Source organism: Rhinoderma darwinii, chromosome 5 (genome assembly GCF_050947455.1).
Source record: "Rhinoderma darwinii isolate aRhiDar2 chromosome 5, aRhiDar2.hap1, whole genome shotgun sequence".
NCBI lineage: Eukaryota > Metazoa > Chordata > Amphibia > Anura > Rhinodermatidae > Rhinoderma > Rhinoderma darwinii.
Window position 1 is genome coordinate 60,244,559 of NC_134691.1, and position 23,621 is coordinate 60,268,179.

The 23,621-nt window shown below is 40.6% G+C and overlaps 1 protein-coding gene across 4 annotated transcripts in view; it reads right to left on the reverse strand.

Annotated features, from left to right (window-relative positions):
- RALYL (RALY RNA binding protein like) overlaps window positions 1-23,621 on the reverse strand; it is a 595,378-nt gene that overhangs the window by 41,563 nt on the left and 530,194 nt on the right. For all 4 annotated transcript variants that reach the window (XM_075826067.1, XM_075826069.1, XM_075826068.1 and 1 more), the window contains one exon: window positions 20,874-20,921. In XM_075826067.1, the coding sequence (XP_075682182.1) occupies window positions 20,874-20,921 (48 nt within the window). The remainder of the gene's footprint in view (window positions 1-20,873; window positions 20,922-23,621) is intronic.

A 23,621-nucleotide genomic window follows, 5' to 3' on the forward strand; every position in this document is an offset into this window, starting at 1 on the left:
GCACTTTCATGCGATCAACTGCCTGAGGGATCACGGACTTGGTTTGCTGGCAGATGTGAAGAAAATACCAAAATGAAGAATAAGCTGCCGGTACTTGAGTCATGGCTGGTATAGGAACAGGATGCTGACTGTACATAATGTAGAATGAACAAGAAGCAGTAGACTCACTTGTATGGTTATTATATGGAAATTCTGCCCAAGGTAAAAGCTGTAGCCAATTGTCATGTTTGGCAGAAATAAAATGACGAAGATAATTGTCTAATATTTGATTGGTCATTTCCACTTGACCATTAGACTATGGGTGATAGGCAAAAGAGAAATCCAACTTCACATCCAGCAGATTACACAGGGCTCTCCAGAATTTGGACGTGAACTCTACACCCTGGATCGAGACAATATGGAGGGGTAGTCCATGTGGACAAAAGATGTGTTGAACGAACAGATTTGCCAGACGAGGAGCAGATGCAAGACTAGTTAAAGGAACGAAATGTGCCATTTTGGAGAAACGGTCCACCACTACCAAGACTGTAGTACATCCAGCTGAAGGAGGAAGGTCTGTCATAAAGTCCATAGCGATGTGTTGCCAAGGGGCATCAGGCACTGGCAGAGGTTGGAGCAGACCAGCAGGTTTGGAATGGGTAAATATGTTTAAGGCACAGTTTGTACAGGAGGAAACATAGTCCACAACATCCCTAGGCATCGTGAGCCACCAGTAGTGACGAGCAATAAAGTTCTGATTCTTACAGACACCAGAGTGCCCAGCCAGATTGGTATTATGTCCCCAGCGGAGAATTATTTTCCGGTCAGCAAGACCAACAAAAGTTTTTCCAGGAGGGATATCCTTGATCTGTAGAGGGTTTACTGCAATAATACTGGAAGGGTCAATTATGTGTTGAGGACTTTCTTCAGAGTCATCTGTCACGAATGACCAGGACAGGGCATCAGCCTTAATGTTTTTGTCCACAGGGCGAAAGTGTAGAAGAAACTGAAATCTGGCGAAGAACAGCGACTATCTGGCTTGATGAGGATTTAGTCGCTGTACAGACTGCAAATATGTGAGATTTTTGTGATCCATAAAGATGATGATAGGATGAGCAGCCCCCTCCAGCAGGTGTCTCCACTCTTCTAAAGCCAACTTGACGGCGAGTAATTCTCGGTCCCCAATGGAGTGGTTGCATTCAGCAGGAGAGAAAAGTTTGAAAAAGAATCCACACGATACTGCTTTTCCTTTAGAATTCCTCTGAAACAAGAGTGCTACTGCACCGATGGAAGAGGCATCAACTTCCAAGGAAAACTGTCAGGTCACATTAGGATGCTGAAGAACAGAGGCAGAAGTGAAGGTGCTCTTGAGGTTGGATAATGCCGGCTCTGCCTCAGGGGACCAGTCCTTAGTGTTCACTCCCTTCTTGGTAAGAGCTGAGATGGGATCAGTAAATTTGGGATGAATTGGCGAATCTAAGAAAACTCTGGATAGCTCGGAGACCTTGCAGACGTGGCCACTCCAAAACAGACTTCACCTTCTCCGGATCCATTTGAAGAACACAAAAATAAATAATATACCCCAAGAAGGGCAAGGATATTTTTCAAACACACACTTCTCGAGTTTCGCATATAGCAAATTCCCCCTTAACCTCAACAAGACTTGGCGTACATGCTTCCGATGTGTCGCCAGATCAGGTGAGTAGATCAAGATGTCATCCAGATACACCACCATGCAGACATACAGAAGATCACGGAAGATGACGTTTACAAATTCTTGGAACACTGCTGGAGCATTGCATAGTCCAAAGGGCATTACAAAATACTCGTAGTGACCGTCCCAGGTGTTAAATGTGGTTTTCCATTAGTGACCCTGGCGGATACGGATCAGATTATAGGCCCCACGTAGATGGAGTTTAGTGAAAACCTTGGCTCCACGAATCCTGTCAAAAAGCTCGGAGATAAGTGGCAAGGGTTACTTGTTTTTTTTACTGTGATTTGATTCAGCCCACGGTAGTCAATGCATGTTCAAAGTGATCCATCCTTCTTTTCCACAAAGAAGAATCCAGCTGCGGCTGACGAAGTAGACTTCCTGATGAACCCCTTCTCTAGGTTCTTCTTGACATACTCCGACATGGCCTGGGTTTCTGGCAAGGAGAGATGATAAACCCGTCCGAGGGAGGGAGAGTCTTCAGGAAGCAGCTCGATAGGACAGTCATAGGGACGATAAGGAAGGAGCTCTGCCTCCTTTTTGCTGAAGACAATTGCGTAATGAGCATATTGTGGAGGTAGTCCAGAGAGGGATTGGGGCAGAGGAGAAACATCAGGTCGAACCTGAGGCAGACAGCGGTGAAGACATCGGGGTCCCCATTGGAGGACCTCTCCGGAATTCCAATCAAGGACTGGGGTACGCTGGTGAAGCCATTCGAATCCCAGCAGAAGGGGGTTAATAGCTTTGGTTAAGACGTAGAAGGCTATTAGCGCAGAATGGAGGACTCCTATCTGTGGTCTCAGTGGCTTAGTAATAGACAGAATATGATCTGGCAGGGCTGTTCATCAACTGAAGTGGCCGCCTGAGGTTTCTCCAGAGGGATAGTGGCCAATTGGAGATGGTCTACCAGGTCCTGCTGGATAAAGTTTGCAGCCGCTCTGGAATCCAAATAAGCAGGCACACTGTGCAACCCTTCACTGGTGACAATAGACACAGGAATAGACAGACTAGAATTTAGTAGCAGAGGTAGATTCACCTAAAGTTGTCTCTCTAATCAACCCTAGGTGCTGGAGATTTCCAGACTTCTGAGGGCATTGGCGCACAAAATGTCCCTTGTGACCACAATATACACACAATCCAGAAGAACGTCTGCATTGCCATTCTTGGTTAAACAGCCTGAGTCTGTCTATTTGTATTGGTTCCTCCAGGGATACAACAGGAGAAGGCAGAAGTGGTCTTTGAAACTTAGGTGCCAATTGATAATATCTCTTCTCCCGGCAAACTTCACAAGTGCGCTCTTGGATCTTCATATCAATCCGGATTGCTAGCAGTATCAAGGCATCCAAAGTTGAAGGAAGCTCTCAAGCTGCTCGTTCATCTTTTACACGTGGAGCTAGTCCCTGCGAGAAAGTTGCCACTAGAGCCTCATTATTCTAAACCTGCTTCGCTGCAAGTGTACGGAAGGAGATGGTGTACTCCCATACAGTTGATTCCCCTTGATTAAGAGTCAGTGAGGCAGCTGCAGAGGATGTTTGACCCGGTTCCTCGAACACTGTATGGAAGGTTTTAAAAAACAATGGCACATCAGAGAATTCCGGACCCTCTCATTCCAAGAAGGGGTAACCCATGCCAGGGCTTTGCCAGAGAGGAGAGAAATAACAAATGGGACCTTGGCCTCTTCAGGGGGGGGAAGAGATGAGCAAGTAACTTGAAGTGGATCGTACACTGGTTAATGGAACCTCTACAGGTCTTAGGATCTCCGTCGTAGCACGGAGGTAGAGGGAACGAGATTGCAGACCCAGTTCAGGCAGGAGGGATAGCAGGTGGTGGAGCAGCGGTAGCAGCCAGTGCCAGAACAGAAGGATGATCCAAACAGTTAATGATGGAGTTTACAGCTTGTAAGAGCTGATCCTGGCATGCCCGGAGGTCACGCATGTCCACTTGCATCAGCTGGATTGCGGTTTTGGGTTGACCAGCGGGATACATGTCCTGAAAGTAATGTTATGACATTGGGGTATGTGGACCCACTAGGCCGCTCCGCCGTATTGGAGTAGCAGGTGGCTAAACAAGAGTCAATGATAGTCTATAGGACAAGAGTACTTATATAGAAGATTCAAGAGACAAATAGCCGACGCGTGGCGTAGCAGATACTTGGAGTAGCAGATTTTTGGTGTGGTAGAAACGTGGCATAGCAGACACTTGGCACAGATGACAATTGGCACAGATGACACTTGACTCCAACAATAGACTTCTCACAGGTACAAACACAATTACTGGAAACGGGACATGGAATACAGGATACGGGAACACAGGATACAGGATACAACTAAGGTACCATTTGCAATAACGAACATGGGCAGACACAACAACGCTCAGGTAAGGAGGAAGGGGCAGTATTTATTATTCAGGGTTTTGTTGGGATTGGGTAGGGAACATTTACAGGTGCACAGGTGCACTCGCTGGCCCTTTAAGGCCAGGGGAGAGAGCGCACGCGCACCTTAGGAAACACTACAGGGCAGTGCGGCCTGCGTGTGCTGGCGTCTTCAGGGAGGGAGATGCCGGCAGGAGTTCAGAGGTCTGCGGTCACGGCCGCTGGAAGGTAAGAGAAGCTGGCAGTCCGCGACCGCAAACATTGCAATCAGGCTCCCATTCTTACAAGAAAAGAGTGTCTTGTGCCTAATGGTGCATTTGGCCTTGTTAACATAACTAGTTGGGCTACCAAGATCGAAATGCCCTATCAAGCAAGATATAATAAAGTTGAAGAACTAGGTAGGTAAAGTGTGGGAGAGTTAAGCCAGACCAAAACCATATAAAATACTACAAAACAGGGTCTGCCTTTTTTCTAGACACAGCATCAGTCTTGTCCATGGACTGTGTCTGGTATTGCAACTCAGCCCAATTTACTTGAATTAGTTTAAGCTACAGTACCAGGCCAACCCTCTAGGATACATTCTTAGGTTGTGAATGTGCCGCAGTTATTGCTGCACAGCTAAGAACCACACCACACCACACCATGGTTCAAAAACTACCACAGTTAAAGCTAATTAAAACCACGGCAATCCATGCAACAACCGCACCATGTGGACATACCTTAAAGGGGTTTTCTAGTCCCTAAAAATTGATGGTCTCTCCGCCGATCAGCTTTTTTGAAGGGGGTGCAGTGCTCGTACGAGTGCTGCTTCCCCTTCATTTCTACTTCCTCACTGTGAATCGTCGACACATATGTAGCGGCGAGGAAGCAGCGCTCGTACGAGCGTGTTAGGAAATAATTGTTTTATATTTCTTTTGTCCCACCATGCAGGGACAAAGGTAGGCGGTACAGGAGTTTGTCTCCTGGTCAACAGGAGTGTCAGTGGCGTCATGCCAATGACGCTTACAGCATCATGTATAATGATGACAATGCTCCTATACAGAGCGATGGAGAAGGTTTCCGTCGGCTTTGTGCAAGGGGTTGGTGAGGGGGAGCGAAAACGGTGAAAGGGCGGGAAGAGATTAGAAGGAGGAAGAATCTGAGAGGGAACAGAGGAAGAATCTGACATGCACTTGGAGCTAAATGATTAATAGTAGACAAGAAAAAAAGGAGGAATCCTCCAGCTCACCAGTGCTTCGTCCCCGCTCAGACTGCGCCCTCATCCCCGTGGCGGCTCACGGCAAGTATCATGGAAAAGAAAAGAGCTTTGATCCAGCGCAAATATTCTTTAAAGGGAAACAGTGTTCCAATTTTATTTGCAAACTAATTAAAATCTCAAGACGCAAGAAGAGGTGGTTGGTAATGGTAGTTCGCCTACGCGTTTCAGACACAGCTCGTGTCTTTAATCATGGCATGTAGTCAATACTAATGCTGGCTCTCTGGGTTTATATCCGGTCAACACGGCATAAGCAAAATCAAGCTTCGTAACACTTGGAGTTGGCGGAAATACCAGAGAAAAAAACAAAAACCTCTCCGTACTCAGCCTCCGGTGTATGTTAAATGTAAATCGCATGTATGGATCCGTATATATTACTAAAATACGAAAGCACTTTACATGAAAAAGGCAAGTTCTTTATTTATGTTGTATACTATATAATTATACAGTGCCCACCAAAAGTTCCGGAACACCCTCATAACTTTTGAACGCCTCGAGATAGAGGGTTGAAATTTGGTGGGATATAATGGGGTCATAAAATCTACCAGTTAACGCCAAAAAAAACACCACACCCACCCCCTTGGGGGTTACATTATTATATAGTATACGACATAAATAAACTATTTGCCAACTCCAGGTGTTACGAAGCTTGATTGTGCTTATGCCATGTTGACCGAATAACTACCATTACCAACCACCACTTCTTGCGTCTTGAGATTTTAATTTGTTTGCAAATAAAATTGGAACACTGTTTCCTTTTAAAGATTATTAGCGCTGGATCAAAGTTCTTTTCTTTTTCATGATTAATTGTAGCTATTGTGGACACCCTCAGAAGTAGTAGCAGCGGGTGAAGGATCCTCTCCTGTACAGCAAATGATGTGTGTGTACCATTTTAGCTAGCGGTGGCGCTTATGGCCTAATACCTTTAACTGGAATTACACCAGTGAATAGCGTTAGCCAAGTGTTTATCTATCGCCTTTCATAATACTCCCCAGAAAGGAAAAACTTTTCTATTGGATCAGTACCCGGTTTTCATCAGTCAGAGACCCGTGTCTTCGAGCTCAAGGAAAGTAAGATACTTGTTTGCACAGTGTTGTGAAGGGAAATACACTAAGGTGTTAGAGTTTATTGGGTATTGGAGCAGGCAGATCTAAAGGGGCAGAGTGACAAATAAGAATGGACTTGTGTATGAACGACTAACGTACGTGTTCTTATACCTGCACCCTAAATTGGTTGCGTTCCTAGGCGTGCCTGACCATTATTGGCCACTGGCTGAGGGTGGGAAAGGGTGACCGTGAAAGGTAGCACTTAGTGCTGCAAGAACTCGCGGTGGTGGCAGAATGTCAGAGTAGTTCTACTAATACCCATGGTGCAGCTTGGGGCCGAGAGTGTAACTCTTGCTCCTGAGTATTCTGTACAGTAGCGGGTAGCCCCTGCTACAACTGTCAGGCACGTCTCCACCCAAATTGTGTAACGTAGGGTCAGGCACAATCTCCCACAGAGGGACTACTGTGGGAGTTTGTCCTATCTGCTCCCAGATAAAGAGGAATCGTTGTACTGTTGTCATTTCAGTAAAGAATTGAATCAAGAATCTGTGACTACTCGTCAATTCTACGACTCGGCCCTCCTACAAGCTCTGCACCGCCTTCAAAACAGCTGATCAGCAGGGGTCCCGGGAGTCGTACCCTGATCGAGCAGCTATTGATGGTCTATCCTGAGGATAGGTCATCAATTTTTAGGGACTGGAAAGCCCCTAGGCTGGAATCACACTTGCTGTTTGTATGGCAGTTTTTAATGCAGTGTTTGGAACCAAACACAAGAGTGGATACAAAAGAAAGAAGATGCATCCGTCTTTTTTTTATACTTTTCCTTCTTTTTAGATCCACTTCTTCCATTGGCACAAAACGCTTATGCTCATACTGCAAAATGACACAGTGCACTTAAGTGAAGCGTGTTGCATATTTATGGCACAATTTCAAGCATCAAGTTGTTTTTTAATACATTTTAACTATTAAAATAGTTTATAAAACATTAATATTTTCATCCTGGATGAAGTCCCTTTAATATTGAACAGTACTTGATTCTAATCAGTTTCTCGTTGTGTCAGACACGCACTTCATGCTACAATAAGCAGTTCTGAAAGCAATCTAAATGTAAGATTCAAGTGTCAGTACACGTAATGGCTGCATTTGTAAGGAGACATTATAATTCACTTTTGCGATTTGTCGCTTTGGCTCAATGGGTTTTACATCAGGAAGGTTGAAATTCTTTACTCAATTCACTATGTGAAAAAAATAAATCACTGCTCTCAAAAAGATATATCAAAATCTGGTGCGGCCCCTGGGCTGTTGTTGGCTGGTTTCTAGCCATGGCTGGACGGATGGCTTCCGGTTCTGTTAGGACATGCAGTATGCTTTATACTTATATTCCCATGTTGTGGATTTGCTATCCTAGTTTTTGTTATATTTTTTTATTTTTATTTTATTTTATTTTTTCCATTTTTCTTCTTCCTCTCCTAAGGCATAGAAAGACTACATCCATTACCAAAAAGGGGAGATCAGGATAACAAACTACTTAGGAAGGAGGCACAGTGGATCTTTAGAGATAAATCTGTTAGACCCCTGGGACTTAATGATTCTCTTTCACATGTTAGCTTTCTTCTGTGGGACAATACAATTTTGGTGTTACCAAATTTATATAGTTTTTTTTTATGATGTACTACTTTTACAAAGAAAAAACGATTTGTTTAAAAAAAATTGTTTTGTATTTCATACCCCAATCTTAGTTTTCTGCTCTGCTGTAGTAAGATGTCACAGATTTATTAAAAGGTGCAAGCCACTTAATAAATTTGTTTCTTTTTTTCTCTGGCCGTACACCACCATTGTGGCATAACAAGTGTGGCTGCACGATTGTCCCCCATCCCTCTTCCCCTCCCCACATCTGACATAAAAGTTTATTTGCTGCTTTGCGATGCAGGCACACACCACACCACATCCACCCTTGGTGCTGCCTTTGCTGCATCACATATAAGACCCTGATGCTACCGCGGCCTGATGTAAGAGCCTCAGAATATCCGGGGGTAAAGGAGAAATGGAGCAATGAGGTGAGAATTTTTTTTAAAATTTATTTTATTTAATTTTGATATCCAATCTTGGGGGTGGGTACTGGGCCTGACACGAGGCCTGCCACAGAGTGAAAACTGCGACAACTAGGAACAGGCGTAGATTTCTGATGAGTCTGCAAGAGTCACATACACACAGCAGCCACATGGTGGTAGTGTCCTACGTGGCTGTGAACTGCATGTGGATTTTCCATGAAATGCCACAGATTTGCGGTGCAGTTTTTTGCCACACGCTAGTACATGGCATGCAACCACATGGGTTTGATGTACTGCTACTCTTTCTTCACACCATGTACTTATTTATGCAGTGTACTGTATAATATATATATATATATATATATATATATATATATATATATATATATATATATTATAATGTATTAAGGCTAATGTAATATGGCATTTTTCAGGTTATATGATTAACATTCCGAAATCTACATTACAAGTGTGTTCTTATAAATGTATGCAACTGACAATGACAAAGGTCAAAATACAGCGTGTCCCAGAGTTTATCCAGTAATACACACAATATAATGGTAAGATTACAATCCAAACACTTTGGCAACAATAATCTATATGTTGATGAGTCGTTTAATGAAACAAATGTTTTTGTTCTCCAAAAAAAACACAGCTTGAAGATGAGAAAATAGCTTGAAAGTGAATATCTAAAGCCAAAAATGAATGCATGAATTTAAATCCTCTGTCAAGTTAATTACATATTATCTAGCTAACTGCTATCAGCAAACGGCACAGTGACTTAGCAATGAAATGTGAAAAGACTTCAGAATTACAGGTTGAGGATATTAACTCCTAAATAATAATTAGCTGCTGTAGTATGAAAAATACTCTAACTTAAGTTTATGATAAGCCATGTATCTTCCCTGATAAAGAAACTGTTATTAGAATGGTCCAATCTGTAGATGGCATGTAGCCAACTCTTAATAACTTCTTTCATAAATTTATTTTGAAATTAAATTGTATTTTTAGATATCGGAACAAAATGTGTCTCAGGGTGCATAATAAAATCACTATATTTGATGCTTACAAATCCCATAATCCCATGATTTACCTGTGTTATATCCCATATGTCCCATTTCTATTGAAACCCTAGTATAAGGAGGAGCTAGTTCTTTCCTCTTGCACAACAAGGCTTTAGTCTGACATATTCCTGGTGTATAAATAAACATTTGGTCACAATAGCAGATAGTGATCCACACTATAGGCATAGATCAGTCATGTCTGTGGGTGACCAGATGACTAAGAAATTAGACCAATGGGAGCTGTCAGACAGCTACTTCCTGTTATGGATATTGAAAGAAGCACTCCAGCGTAAACTTTCTATCATAGCACTCTGCACCTGATTGTCTAACCTGCTCTGGACTTTTTATGTATATTGTACTCCATTACCTGCAGTCCAGCCTCCTCTCTGCTTCCGCACAGACACATCTTGATTTTTAGATTTCACCCTGCCACTATCCTATGATTCCAATCTCATGAGTCTCATCCCAACATCACTTGAGCACATGGAGCCAGCATCAACTCAAACTGCTGGGAGGACACAAACGTTATAATTAAACCCTTCCCTCTATATTCTTCCACATCCACACGAGTGCCACTGCCCCATTGTACCCCTGAGGATGCCATCTTGGTGAAACATGTCGGGGGGGGGGGGATGGGACTTTGTTGAATGTTTTTAACATACTATAAGTGCAGAATGAATTCTGGGATAGTGGTCTTCAGATACTTCCCTCTAGTATAGACTATATATTACTTCTACTGCTGTCAGCAGAGACTGACCATTACATATATATGAGTGATAATGTTTCTGGGATCATGGGTTGTTTTTAGAATATAGGCTACGTACCTTTAATAAAAGGTTATTTTCATTATTAGGAATTATGTGAATAGAACAATTCAATACTTTCTATTAGTAGTGTAGAAAATAGGATTAGTTGCAATAAAATTTACCTGCCACCAACTAGGGCAATTATTTTTGGTTTTCTTTATAAATTAGATACAATTGGCTCCAACTTTGCTATGACCAAGAACCAAGAGGTTCAAAACACGTAGGCGTTCTGTGCCCAGGATTTAATTTATTTGTTTTAACATTTGATACCAATAAAGCAGCATTGAATTTTAAATATATTGTGTGTTGGACCCATCTCTAGCAAATAAAAATTTACCTGCCACCAACTAGGGCAATTATTTTTGGTTTTCTTTATAAATTAGATGCAATTTGCTCCAACTTCCCTTATCTTAAGACTGGCGTATGAAATGACAGTCTTCATAAATTTCGACTCTTCAAGTCATACCACAGCATCTCGACAGGGTTAAGGTCAGGACGCTAACTTGGCCATTCCAAAACACAAATCCTCTTTTTTTTAAACATTCTTTAGTTGATTTACTTGTGTGCTTTGGGTCATTGTCTTGTTGCATCACGCAATATCTCTTCAGCTTGAGGTCATCGACTTATATTCTCCTGTAAAATGTTTTGATACACCTTTGAATTAATTGTTCCCTCACTGACCGCAAAGTGTCCAGGCCCTGAGGAGGCAAAGCAGCCCGAAATCATAATGATTCCTCCACTATGCTTCACAGTTGGGAAGAGGTTTTGGTGGTGGTGTTAAGAGTTATTTTTCCTTTAAATATAGAGTTGTGCATTTGTGCAAAAAAGTAAAACTTTTGTCTCATCGGTTCATAGAATATTTCCCCAGAAGCATTGTGGAACATCCAGGTGGTCTCCGGCAAACTTGAGACAGGCCGTAATGTTGTTTTTGGAGAGCAGCAACCATCGTAACTTCCTTCCATGAACGCCATTCTTGTTTAGTGTTTTTCTAAGTAAATACATAAACAAAGGTTTTTGCAGTTTGCAGAGTCTTCATGAGGTATTTTGCTATTACCCTTGGTTTGTTTCTCATCTCTTTAAAGATTGCTAATTGTGTTCTTGGAGTAATCTTAATAGGACACCCAGTTCTAGGGAAAGAAGCAAAAGTCCTGAATTTTCCATTTGTAGACAATTTGTGCTTTTGTAGCATTTTCCAGGTACATGCATCTCTATTACACATCTTCTGAGGTCCTCTTAAAGTTGATTGCCTCTTTCTTGAGAAGAACGGATTTGTTAGTAACCAGGCTTTGTATGACTTTATGTAATGGGCAAAGCACCTGTGAAACCCACATTTCCAATCTCATCTCCTTAACTGAAACACCTTAGATAAAATTTAGACCACATTTTATTAGTAATCAATGCAGAAATCGAGGTAACTCCAAAGGGTTTACTTCCTTTTTCTTGCAACTGTATATATACACTGATCAGCCATAACATTAAAACCTCCTGCCTAATATTGTGTAAGTCCCCCTTATGCCACCAAAACAGCTCTGACTCATCAAGGAATAGACTCAACAAGACCTCTGAAGGGGTCTTGTGGTATCTGGCACAAGACGTTATCAGGCCGGGTGACTGTGTGTCGCCTACCTGAGATGGTACCAGAATGCACTTCGGGAATAAGGTAAGCGGAGGCAGTCAGATGGTCTAAGCAATGTTCTGCTGGGAAACTTTTGGTCCCGGCATTCATAGGGATGTAGGAGAATATAGAGGGAAGGATATAATTATATGTGTAATATACCAGTATATGTTACATGGAACTGGATTACATAATGAATATATAGTATATGTATTAGTATATTACACCACAAAATACACAATGCTGTCAGGTGTCATAGATAAAGTGTAATATAGATTGTTACTTTAACTTATGTGAAATGAACAATTTCAGAATAAATATTCTATTCGGTTCTTCTGGGCTTTAATATCCTCTTTAGAATTCATGTTTGATGCTGATAACAGCTCGCTCACTGACTAAAGCAATCTGGAGACATTAAAACAAAGAACTACTGTGAGTATTATTAAACTAATTGTATTTTATAATTACCAAACCTTCCATTATTTAAATAGAAGTTGAATTGTCTTTATGAGAATAAATAGGTTCACATGCAATGCAAAGAACAATGTCTTCTAAGGAAAAGTAACACAGACACACGATTCTCACGTATCTTATTATTGAGGCTGCATTATTATAGTTTAGAATACTAAACATTTTGGTTTGTCAGAAGTATTTACTCCAATGCCTCAACATAAGATCAATCTTTTGGCTGAAAACATAACTACAGGGGATACGTTTATTTTCAACTGCATTTTTCATAATCTCTATGTCTTAAAGGGTAAGTCCATTTTTGCATATTCCCCATGAAATGAAACGGACGAGATTTTGGGAACCTATAGGTATTATCTCCCTGCTTCTCCCCAATAGGAATTAGTGGGTAATAGGATTTACAGGCTGAATGGGAGACCCATCCAAGCTCAAGACTTTAGGTGTTGTTGCTTTACTGGATTGAATCATGGTTCTTGATCAGGACCGTAAATTGTAATTCTCTTTGAGGAGCAAATCACCCATCAATTTAAATGGGTGGCCTCATGAAGACAACCTCTGACCATATGCCCTATTAGGGCATATGGACATTATAGAGGGGGGTCCCCACTTGGGAGCCCTCAATGTGAACCAGAATAAGTAGCAGCTCTAAAAGATCTGCTCTCGCTCTAGTGGACTCGTGCCATCCATGTATAACATAAACAGCCATAAAGTATTACATGGGGAAATGTCTGGCCTGAGAAGGCTTCCCCTGGAAAAATCAGCAGATGATGATGACGGTGGTGCTCAGTAGAAATGACTAATGGCTGTAGCACACAATGAAATATGCTTGCAATTCTATTGTTGATATTTTGTATTTGAACATTTCAAGAGTAAAATGTAATTCATATTAAATGTTTTTAATCAAGAGAAATAAATAAGTAGCATTGTAATCTCTCCTGGACAATACACATTCTCTTGGTATGTTAAGAATTGAGGTTGGTAACCCGTTGCTCATTTTTTCATATTCAAGCATCTCTTAGTTATATTAGCAATGCTGGTCCAACAGGGACTGTCACACAGTTTTTTTTCCACACAATGAAAATTGCCTTTTTATGGAGTGATACATCTCTACTATCAATCTGAAATGGAAGTGCTTAAGATAATAGCAGTCGGTGGGGGGGTCATTAGCTAGAGATGTAAATATCGCTATGTGAGGAATTTGCATCGAAACATTTTGCCACCAATAACCATACTTTTTACAGTGGCACAATCAAACAAGATCGACAGACGATAGGTAATCTTCTCATTTATTCACACTGGCCAACAATCGTTATTAAAGCTCGTAAACAAGTCAATCGTGGAGATGTTAATGAGCCTTTATACAGTGGAAATGAAGGGAAGGATTACAAATGCAAAGTGAGGCCCCATGCACACGACCGTGCCTGCGGGCACGGCCGGCCGCTGACTGACAGCGTATGGGAGCACGGCCCGCAAAATGCGAAAGAACGGACATGTTCCATAATTCCGGGAACATTTCCACGGCACTGACACCCTTCCGTAGTGCTACGGAAAGGTGTCAGTGTTCAATGAAAGTGAATGGCTCCGTTTTTTGCTGTCGTGTGCATGGGGCCTGAGTCTGATAGACTCGCAAGTTTGAGGTAGACAAAGGACAAAAGAAATGACAGATAACAAAGGAAATGGATGAAAAGAAGGTTCATGTAGTATTGTTGTCACAGGGCCTTTAGAAGTAGTGACTGTCACTGTGGATTTGGCGTAGGGCTCAACTGGGGACCAGAGTCTCAGGGACTACTAGGTTTTCACCCTTTAACCGAGATGTGGACTCGGCTGCAAGAATCTTAAGGTCGCTATCCCTAGAGTAATCTCCGTTGGCAATTGCCGAAGTGAACAGATCTGGTACAAAGATGGCAGACCAGACTAAACGCAAGGTCATGACTGTAGTTTAGGTCAGGGCAGGTGGCAGATGTTCATTAACAGCAATTAGAGCTAGAGATCAGGGGAGGTGGCAGACAGCTTCATGGTAAATAAGCAAATGGTCAGGGCATGCAGAATACCGGGCTAGTCAAGCTTGGGAAGCATTGATAAATTATCCAAATATGAGACACAGGGTAATACCACTAGTAAGCTAGAGCATCCTAATTGCTCTGAGCAATGTTGGTGGTATCCTTTTATACCCAGGAATCCTGGGTGGAATTTGGCACATGCAGACCCTTTAAGGGGAGAAGGGTCTGCGCACGAGCACTAGAGGCAGCAGCAGGAGAATCAGGAGGCATGTGAGGCAGCAAGCAAGGAAGGGAGGGAGAACGTCGGCCCTGACACAGAAGATGAGCATGAGGTTGGGGAGTGGTGAGTTTGGTGTAGCGGGAGCGGCAGGGAGTAGCCATGAAAATCGTACCAATAACCTCGAAAAAGTGTAGCACTTTGAACAACCAGTCCCTAAGGTGGTATACAGTACAAACAAGTGGTCATAACTAAAAGGGGTAAGTCAACTTGTGGTCTCAGGGTACAAGGTGTGGAGGTCGGCACACAACATTATTCATTTTAAATTATTGAAATTTTTATTTTGTACTGCTTACTTGCAGTATAGGGCTCTATAAAAAGTTTCTGTGCACAATATAATTATTTTTTCCTTGATGATAAAGGCAAAAGACATCCATTTATTCAGAAAATGTCAGGATTGAGTACACAGGCTTATATAGTGGAGACGTTCTTAAAAAAGGAGAAAAGGCCACTGGAATGGCCCATCTCTTGTCTTGCTTTTCATACTTGCTCAACTAATATTTCAACATGAACTTCACCATTGTCATCGAAAAAGATGCGTTCTAGACATTCCACTCAAATAGAAAGACATTCTCTTAATGAAAAACTAAAGCCATAGTATGTCAACTATTTCTATAACTGACATTTTATCTTGCAGAAAGCAGATTTTTTGTAAAGAATCAATTGTCTTGTTGAAGTAGAAAGAAAACTACAATCTGTACAGTATCCTCTAAATTTCACTTGTAGTTTACGAAGATTTCTAGTGGCTAATCCGCACAAAATAAAACGAAAAGGAGCCTTTTTTTTTATACCTTTAGATGTGACTAGTTTATATAGGATAACTAAATGGTTGGGTAAGAAGCTAATTTTTTAAAAAAAAATCAGCAAACCAGGACTCAAATGCTTCCCAGCTATCCAGGACAAGATTAGATGTGGACCTAGAGTTAAAGTCATAAAATGCATTTTTGGAATTACTCCAGAAGAATTCATTACAAACTTTTTTTTTTTACAGACTATGCTATTTTGGACATTAGACAGCAATGAAAAACTGCCAGTGTGAACATGGCCTAAGAGCATGTTGCAGAATAAACGCAGAATAGAATGGTTAAATATTCACACCTCTATAGAGATGGAGGAATCGATTTGCAAGTTTGCGGTTCACAGCGAATCAGATTGATTTAGAATTTTGAGAATAGTATTTTTAAAGATTTGCTAATTTTCATTAAAAAACACTGAAAGGGGCTGTCCGGTTTGGACCACTTCTATACATCTAAAAGATTCCCCCAACGATAAGCTGATCACAAGGGCCTCTCTGTTGAGACTCCAATATAATCAGTTGTTATCGTCGGGGGGAATGGTCAGCTCGGAAGAGTGAAGCATTACAGAATGCCCATTGAAATCCAAGCGTTATCCAAATAATGCATGTCTTTCCACTCTAGCTAATAGGGGAGTTTTTAATTTCAATACAACCCCGGATTCGTCGATTTCTCTGTAAAGGATGAAAGCGATACATGTGTTTTGCACAGAAATTAGTCTATCTAGTGAATTAGGAAGGAGTTATCAAGCAAAAACCGATTTGCCATAGTCGCTTTGTGAAATGCAGGACATAGTCTGCTGGAAATTGCTTGGATGGAGAAGGTTTCTCTTTGTGGAGTGCAGTGTACCCTCTTAAAACAAGAGTGTACGTGATCGACCACGACCTGGACAACCTCGAGTGACCACAAAACAGGAGGACAAATTTATCAGTCTTCCAAACGGGACGGATTCAAAACAGCTAGTCAGATCCGTGCTGCTCTGATGGAAACAAGGAAGAAAAGCGTCTATCGCGACTGTCAAACATTGCTTTGTAGCCAATGAATTGAAGGAATGTGTTGCAGCTAAAATCATTGCTTAGGTCCATTAATAAAAAGGCTATTGTGGGCTAAAAAAGCAGAGAAGCCAGATCACTAGTCAGTGGAAGAAGTTTCTTTACACAGACAAATCAACGTTTTAAGTGTTTGGGTCCAAGAGGCGAAAGTTTGTTTATTGTGTAACAAGTGAGCACATGCTTCTTCTTGCATTCAGTCCACATTAAAGCATGGAGGAGGTTCCATTATGGTCTAGGGATGTTTCGGAGGTGGTGTGTTGAGTGACTTACTAAAAATTGAAGGAAGAATGATCTCCTAGTGTTACCACAACATCTTGGGGCACCCTTTCGACAGCCCTCAGCACCTAGTGGTTTCACACTGCAGCAAGGTAACGACCCAAAACATACCACCTCTTTGTAAAAACGTATGTTAAGTCAAAAGATTGACAACAGGTGCTGAAGAACATGGTTTGGCCACCCCAGAGTCCCAATTGTAATCCAATTGAACTCCTTTTGGATAATATATACTACCGTTCAAAATATATTTATCAAATGAGTTGCAAAATGACTAGAAAATATAGTCAAGACATTGACAAGGTTAGAAATAATGATTTTTATTTGAAATAATAATTTTCTCCTTCAAACTTTGCTTTCGTCAAAGAATGCTCCATTTGCAGCAATTACAGCATTGCAGACCTTTGGCATTCTAGCTGTTAATTTGCTGAGGTAATCGGGAGAAATTTCACCCTATGCTTCCAGAAGCTTCTCCCACAAGTTGGATTGGCTTGATGGGCACTTCTTGCGTACCATACGATCAAGCTGCTCCCACAACAGCTCTATGGGGTTGAGATCTGGTGACTGAGCTGGCCACTCCATTACAGATAGAATACCAGCTGCCTGCTTCTTCCCTAAATAGTTCTTGCATAATTTGGAGGTGTGCTTTGGGCCATTGTCCTGTTGTAGGATGAAATTGGCTCTAATCAAGCGCTGTCCACAGGGTATGGCATGGCGTTGAAAAATGGAGTGATATTCTTCCTTATTCAAAATCCCTTTTACCTTGTACAAATCTCCCACTTTACCAGCACCAAAGCAACCCCAGACCATCACATTACCTCCACCATGCTTGACAGATGGCGTCAGGCACTCTTCCAGCATCTTTTCAGTTGTTCTGCGTCTCACAAATGTTCTTCTGTGTGATCCAAACACCTCAAACTTCGATTCGTCTGTCCATAACACTTTTTTCCAATCTTCCTCTGTCCATTGTCTGTGTGCTTTTGCCCATATTAATCTTTTCCTTTTATTAGTCAGTCTCAGATATGGCTTTTTCTTTACCACTCTGCCCTGAAGGCCAGCATCACGGAGTCGCCTCTTCACTTTAGACGTTGACACTGGAGTTTTGCGGGTACTATTTAATGAAGCTGCCAGTTGATGACCTGTGAGACGTCTATTTCTCAAACTAGAGACTCTAATGTACTTGTCTTGTTGCTCAGTTGTGCAGCGGGGCCTCCCACTTCTCTTTCTACTCTGGTTAGAGCCTGTTTGTGCTGTCCTCTGAAGGGAGTAGTACACACCGTTGTAGGAAATCTTCAGTTTCTTGGCAATTTCTCGCATGGAATAGCCTTCATTTAGAAGAATAAGAATAGACTGTCGAGTTTCACATGAAAGCTCTGTTTTTCTAGCCATTTTGAGAGTTTAATCGAACCCACAAATGTAATGCTCCAGATTCTCAACTAGCTCAAAGGAAGGTCAGTTTTATAGCTCCTCTAAAAAGCAAAACTGTTTACAGCGGTGCTAACATAATTGCACAAGGGTTTTCAAGGGTTTTCTAATCATCCATTAGCCTTCTAACACAGTTAGCAAACACAATGTACCATTAGAACACTGGAGTGATGGTTGCTGGAAATGGGCCTCTATACACCTATGTAGATATTGCATTAAAAACCAGACGTTTGCAGCGAGAATAGTCATTTAGCACATTAACAATGTATAGAGTGTATTTCTGATTAATTTAATGTTATTTTCATTGAAAAAAACTGTGCATTTTTTTCAAAAATAAGGACATTTCTAAGTGACACTAAACTTTTGAACAGTAGTGTATATATATATATATTATGCAAAAAAATAGATATACTGACAGGCCTGTAGGTTCTTTTCTGCCATCAAATTCTATGTTTCTTTGAGGAACACCTCTCTATTACATCCATATCCCTTGAAAGTACATATATGAAAAGGGGGTATCTAAGGCAGACAACTCATTTAATGTCCAAAATGAATGGCACCATGACACATGGAATAAAGAGGTATAGAATTTGTACAACATACAAATGTAATCCAAAAGTTTTTGGATTTTACGTTAATAATTGGGTATTTTATCATATATATATATATATATATATATATATATATATATATATATATATATATATATATATATATATACACACACAAAATAAGAGTATAAGGAATACTGTAAGTAAGAATAAACAATAAACTGGCTTTGATCCACCCAGGGGATACCTTCATAGACCATTCACAAGTTATTTGAAGCCGATTCTATTATACACAAATGTTCTGTACAAACAAATGATTATAGAGTCGGAGTTTTATAGACTTCTTCTAATTCTTGTACTCAATCATTCTTTCAGCTGGCTAGATACGGATGAATACATTATAGCTGTTTAGTTACAGTCAGTCCTGATAAGCTTCTTTATGACTAAAATTTAAAAATTCGCAAAGCATCTTGTTTATCAATTCTATTTCAGCCAACTGCGGATGATTATTTTTTTTAAAGCACAAGTGTATTGAGGACAGATTGCCTTTTGAAAGGTACTAACTCTTCTTGTGAAGATCCAGCTACTAGGGAGTCTTTAATGTACTGCTCCCTGGGAAAGCGGATGCTAAATAGTTCTCCAGAAGAAAGAAAACTGTCTCTCTAGTGCCACCTATAGGTAGCTACCCTGCCAGATAGTGCATGACTTTTAAAAGAGTCAATAGGTGGCACTAGATAGACTGTTTTCTTCCTTCTTTACATATTATAATGTATAATATTACAGATAAGTAGAGACAAATGATGGCAATGTGAACCATGATGAGTATGATACACTGGTGCCCTCTATAAGAATGAACAATTAGGGTACGCAACTACAAATAATTGGAGAACCCATTTGCCAGACATAAGAAATAAAACTGTGCAATCTAGGAGTTTAGACAACAAATACTAGTTATAGTCTGGTATGTCGAGAATCAGTTTGGTAGACTGGGTGCATTGGTGCTGGAGCGGGAAAGCTAGGATTCCCAGATTTTTCCGAATTTAATTGGCCATATCATATTGTATCATATGAGAGCAAAGAGCCAGGGCATATCCAAACAGATCATTCCAGCCTTGTGAAACTTTCATTTGAGCAGAGTAATCGTGAATTAATATAGTCACGTAAGATACTATTCAATTTTGATGTCATCATAAATATGAAACATTTCATCTTTAGTGATTAAATTTAGTAGAGGACCTTATGTTGTTATCTTTTCTTTATAGCACAGGAAAATATCCTTGCTCTACAAATTATATATGTAGGTCAGTTACTGCTGTCAGATCTTATGGAAAACAAACATTCAGAATATGTTCAAGGCCTCATGCACACGGCGTGCATTTGCGTCCACAATTTATCCGCATTTTTGTGGATAAATTGCAGACCCTGATAACACGCGGATGCACAACAAGCGACACCGATCCATGTTTTTTATGGCTTGTGAAACCATTACTGTTGTGTGCATGAGGCCTAAGCTATTCAAAAAACTGTCCCTCAAACCCTCCAGCAATTGAATAGTAGTTGATAATTTACTGCTCCTTTCAGGCAGCGGATTTGATGTCCACTACGAAGAGTGACTATAACTACTACTACCAAATACTATTACTTACTCCTTTTTCTTACTACTGTACAAAGTACATTAAGTCATCTTTAGGTCTACCTATGATGTAGCCCATATTTTCCTTAATTTAAATTAAGTCTACCCTAAATAAATTCAACTGCCCTACTACTTTCTTGGTCAAGTCATCATACCTTTTATCGGGTGACCATGAGTACCAGATACAAAATGTTCCAAACCAAATTATTCCATAGGGGAGACTATCTCTGTACATACAGAGTTTGAAACAGCAGAGCACAATTTTTTTTTCTGTTGGATTTGTATGAATCCAACAGAAAAAAAAACCTCTGTGTGTCTCCGTATAAAACCGAAGGCATATGAAGGTACAGTAAAGTGCTCGAGCAACCCTATGCACCACTATGGAAGCCCTATTATGGCTTATACACAGTGTATTTGGTGTAGAGCTGAAATACTAATTTGGAATGGCGTGGATATATATTTATATACGGTATGATTAAAAAGTAATAGAAAATGCACATACCGATTGTAGAAATCCTCTCGGTAGTAATCGTAATCAAACTCATAAGTGCTGTGGAAAGAAAACAAAGAACAATAATGATCCATTGCCTGAAATAATTACATTCGTTGATGCCTGCAGAATGAACGTTGCAATTTAGCTCCATACTGAAAGGCATCATTTACAGCCCATTTTCTGGAAGTGCACATAAGATTAGTTAAGTATGGTAATTTCTCAGCCATCTACAATGTCACATCAAACTACTTTACCATTACAGCTATAAAACACCATCTAATGACAGACCTTTCAGGCAGCAAAGAAAAACATTTATAGATGAGAACAAATTATTTGCATATTGTATCAATTGTGGGACTTGAATATTATTAGTGGTTGCGCTGTGTTTCATGTACATAACGCTTCATCTATTAGTGTTATTAACACATGCAGGCATGAATATTAATTCACAAAATGCAAGTTCTGCTAATAAAACTATTTTACATTTTGTTCGTCATTCTACATTATTCTTGTTATTTATAACCCTTATTTACATAATGCCAATATACAATAATGCCAATAATAATATAATATAATATATAATATAATACCAATACAGCCTATGCTGTATATTTCATATTAGGGTATACACTACACCAACTCAAAGAAAACATGACTAAAGATAAGACACAGACTGAGAGGATGTTCTTGCCCTGGTGAGCTTACAGTCTACAAGGTTGGCAAACAGTACAGTAGATATAAAAGTCAGGATAGAAGCAGTGGCTGGTCCAGAGGACATGAGCTTTGGTAGACGTCAGGGCTTCTAAAGCTTTTTCTACTGGGGTTTCACCAGCCAGAACATGATGACCCATGCCAAATAAAAAATGGAATGTATTTTCCATTTGTGTCCTAAACCCAGTATAGCATTGAAATAAGCATATAAGGAGTCCATCATGTAGCTAAATCAAGGATTGGTGTAGCCTGAGAAAAGACCATACAGCATATGATTAATTCTTTAAAAACAGCCTCCCCAGCGGCATCTCACTAACAATTGGTGGTGGGGGCGCAGCTCACAGTTTGAGTAGCACTGAGTTATATTATTAGTAAAGACCAATCTAATAGCATAGGGAACTGAATTCCAAAGGATGGGGGCAACCCAGGAGAAATCTCGTAGCTGTGCATGTTGATGAAGGAGGACCACCACCATAGGTCAGAGAAGGTGCGGAGACTGAGAGTGGTTTGGTAGTGGATGAGGTCAGAGATGGTTCGAGAACAATTATGAATGTATTTAAAGATAAAGCTCAACGCTTTGACTCTACACGTCATATTTAGAGCAATCTGGTGGAGAGATTAGCAGCGAGGCAGAAGAAAAAGAAGGGGTAGATAATTGTAGCAGCAGCAATCATGAGTGGAGTTAGGAGTTAGCCAGAGTTCAGACAGGAGGATATTACAGTAGTGACAGTCAACATGAGACATTTCTGTTGCTTGAACAAGTGCTTTGGTGTAATCTTTAGTTAGTAGGGGAGTATTTTGGAGATGTTGGGACGGTGGAGGCAGCAGGAGATGTTGTGGATGAAAGAGTAGGAGTCAAGGGTAAAACTGAGGCAGTGAGCATGAATGGTAGGAACCTTGGTTAGCAAGCATTGGGAAGATGTCAGGAGGGGGTTTAGTCTTTAAAAGGGATATACAATGGTGGGGTTTCAGGACATGTTAATCAGAAGGGTAACATTAGTAGAGGCCTCCGCAGTAACGAGGTGGTCAAACAGTCATAGTCATCTACAATTAAATCACGTCTGGGATGCATTTGTTCTGGGCATTGGAGGGGGTCCCATAAATGACATTTCAGAAGATTGTATCATCAGAATTCCTTTATTAACACATCAGTTCATCAATATGTTGACTGATAATATAAACCTCCTGAAATCATTTATTATATGAATAGATCACAGATAATATTGACTTTGAAAGGTAATGAATTATGAAGGGGAAATCAATGTTTACGGTACATTAAATAGACAAGTCATTGATTCTATCACCATGAATGCTTCACAAATAGAAATTTGCTTTCATCTAATCAGTTTCCCCAGCAAAACACTGAACTAGAATAAAATAAAAATTGAGGCTGATAAATGTTCAATTCTCCGCGGATATGCCTGGGCTGGCACGCAAATGACAATCCCAGCATGTGCATGTGCACAATACATAAGTCGCAGGCATTGAACAATTTAATTGGTTACCCTTTTTCAGCTTTAAGGAACACTCCAGGCAAAACTGATACACTGTGTTATGCCTAGTGCAGGGCCTGAGGGGGCGGTGCATGACACAGGGATTATCTTAAATTCCCGTTACAATAATATTTTTTTAGACCAGCTACGATCTACCAGGCAAATAACTTCTTAACATTATATCCCCACCTCATTGTCACCACTACTACCAATACTATCATACCTGCTGGCTGTGCTTGCACTAACGCAACATACTGTTTGGGAGTTATACACATGGGAATTGTGTAATCTCGTTAGTGTCATACCTAGAACCGCTTACTACTCCCAATTTCTTAATTATTGTGCAGTGATCTGTTAGGCACATTATGCCATTTGTATAGGGCAGCAAATATTATTACTAGTGTCCCCATGACAATACTCCCTGCCCAGTGTTTTGGCAATTCACTGTTATCATATGAACAATGAGTTGATCCAATTCACCATTCATATTCACATTCTACATGGCTTATTATGGAAGTTATAGGTACATTTGTGTGGACATTGATGTGGATGG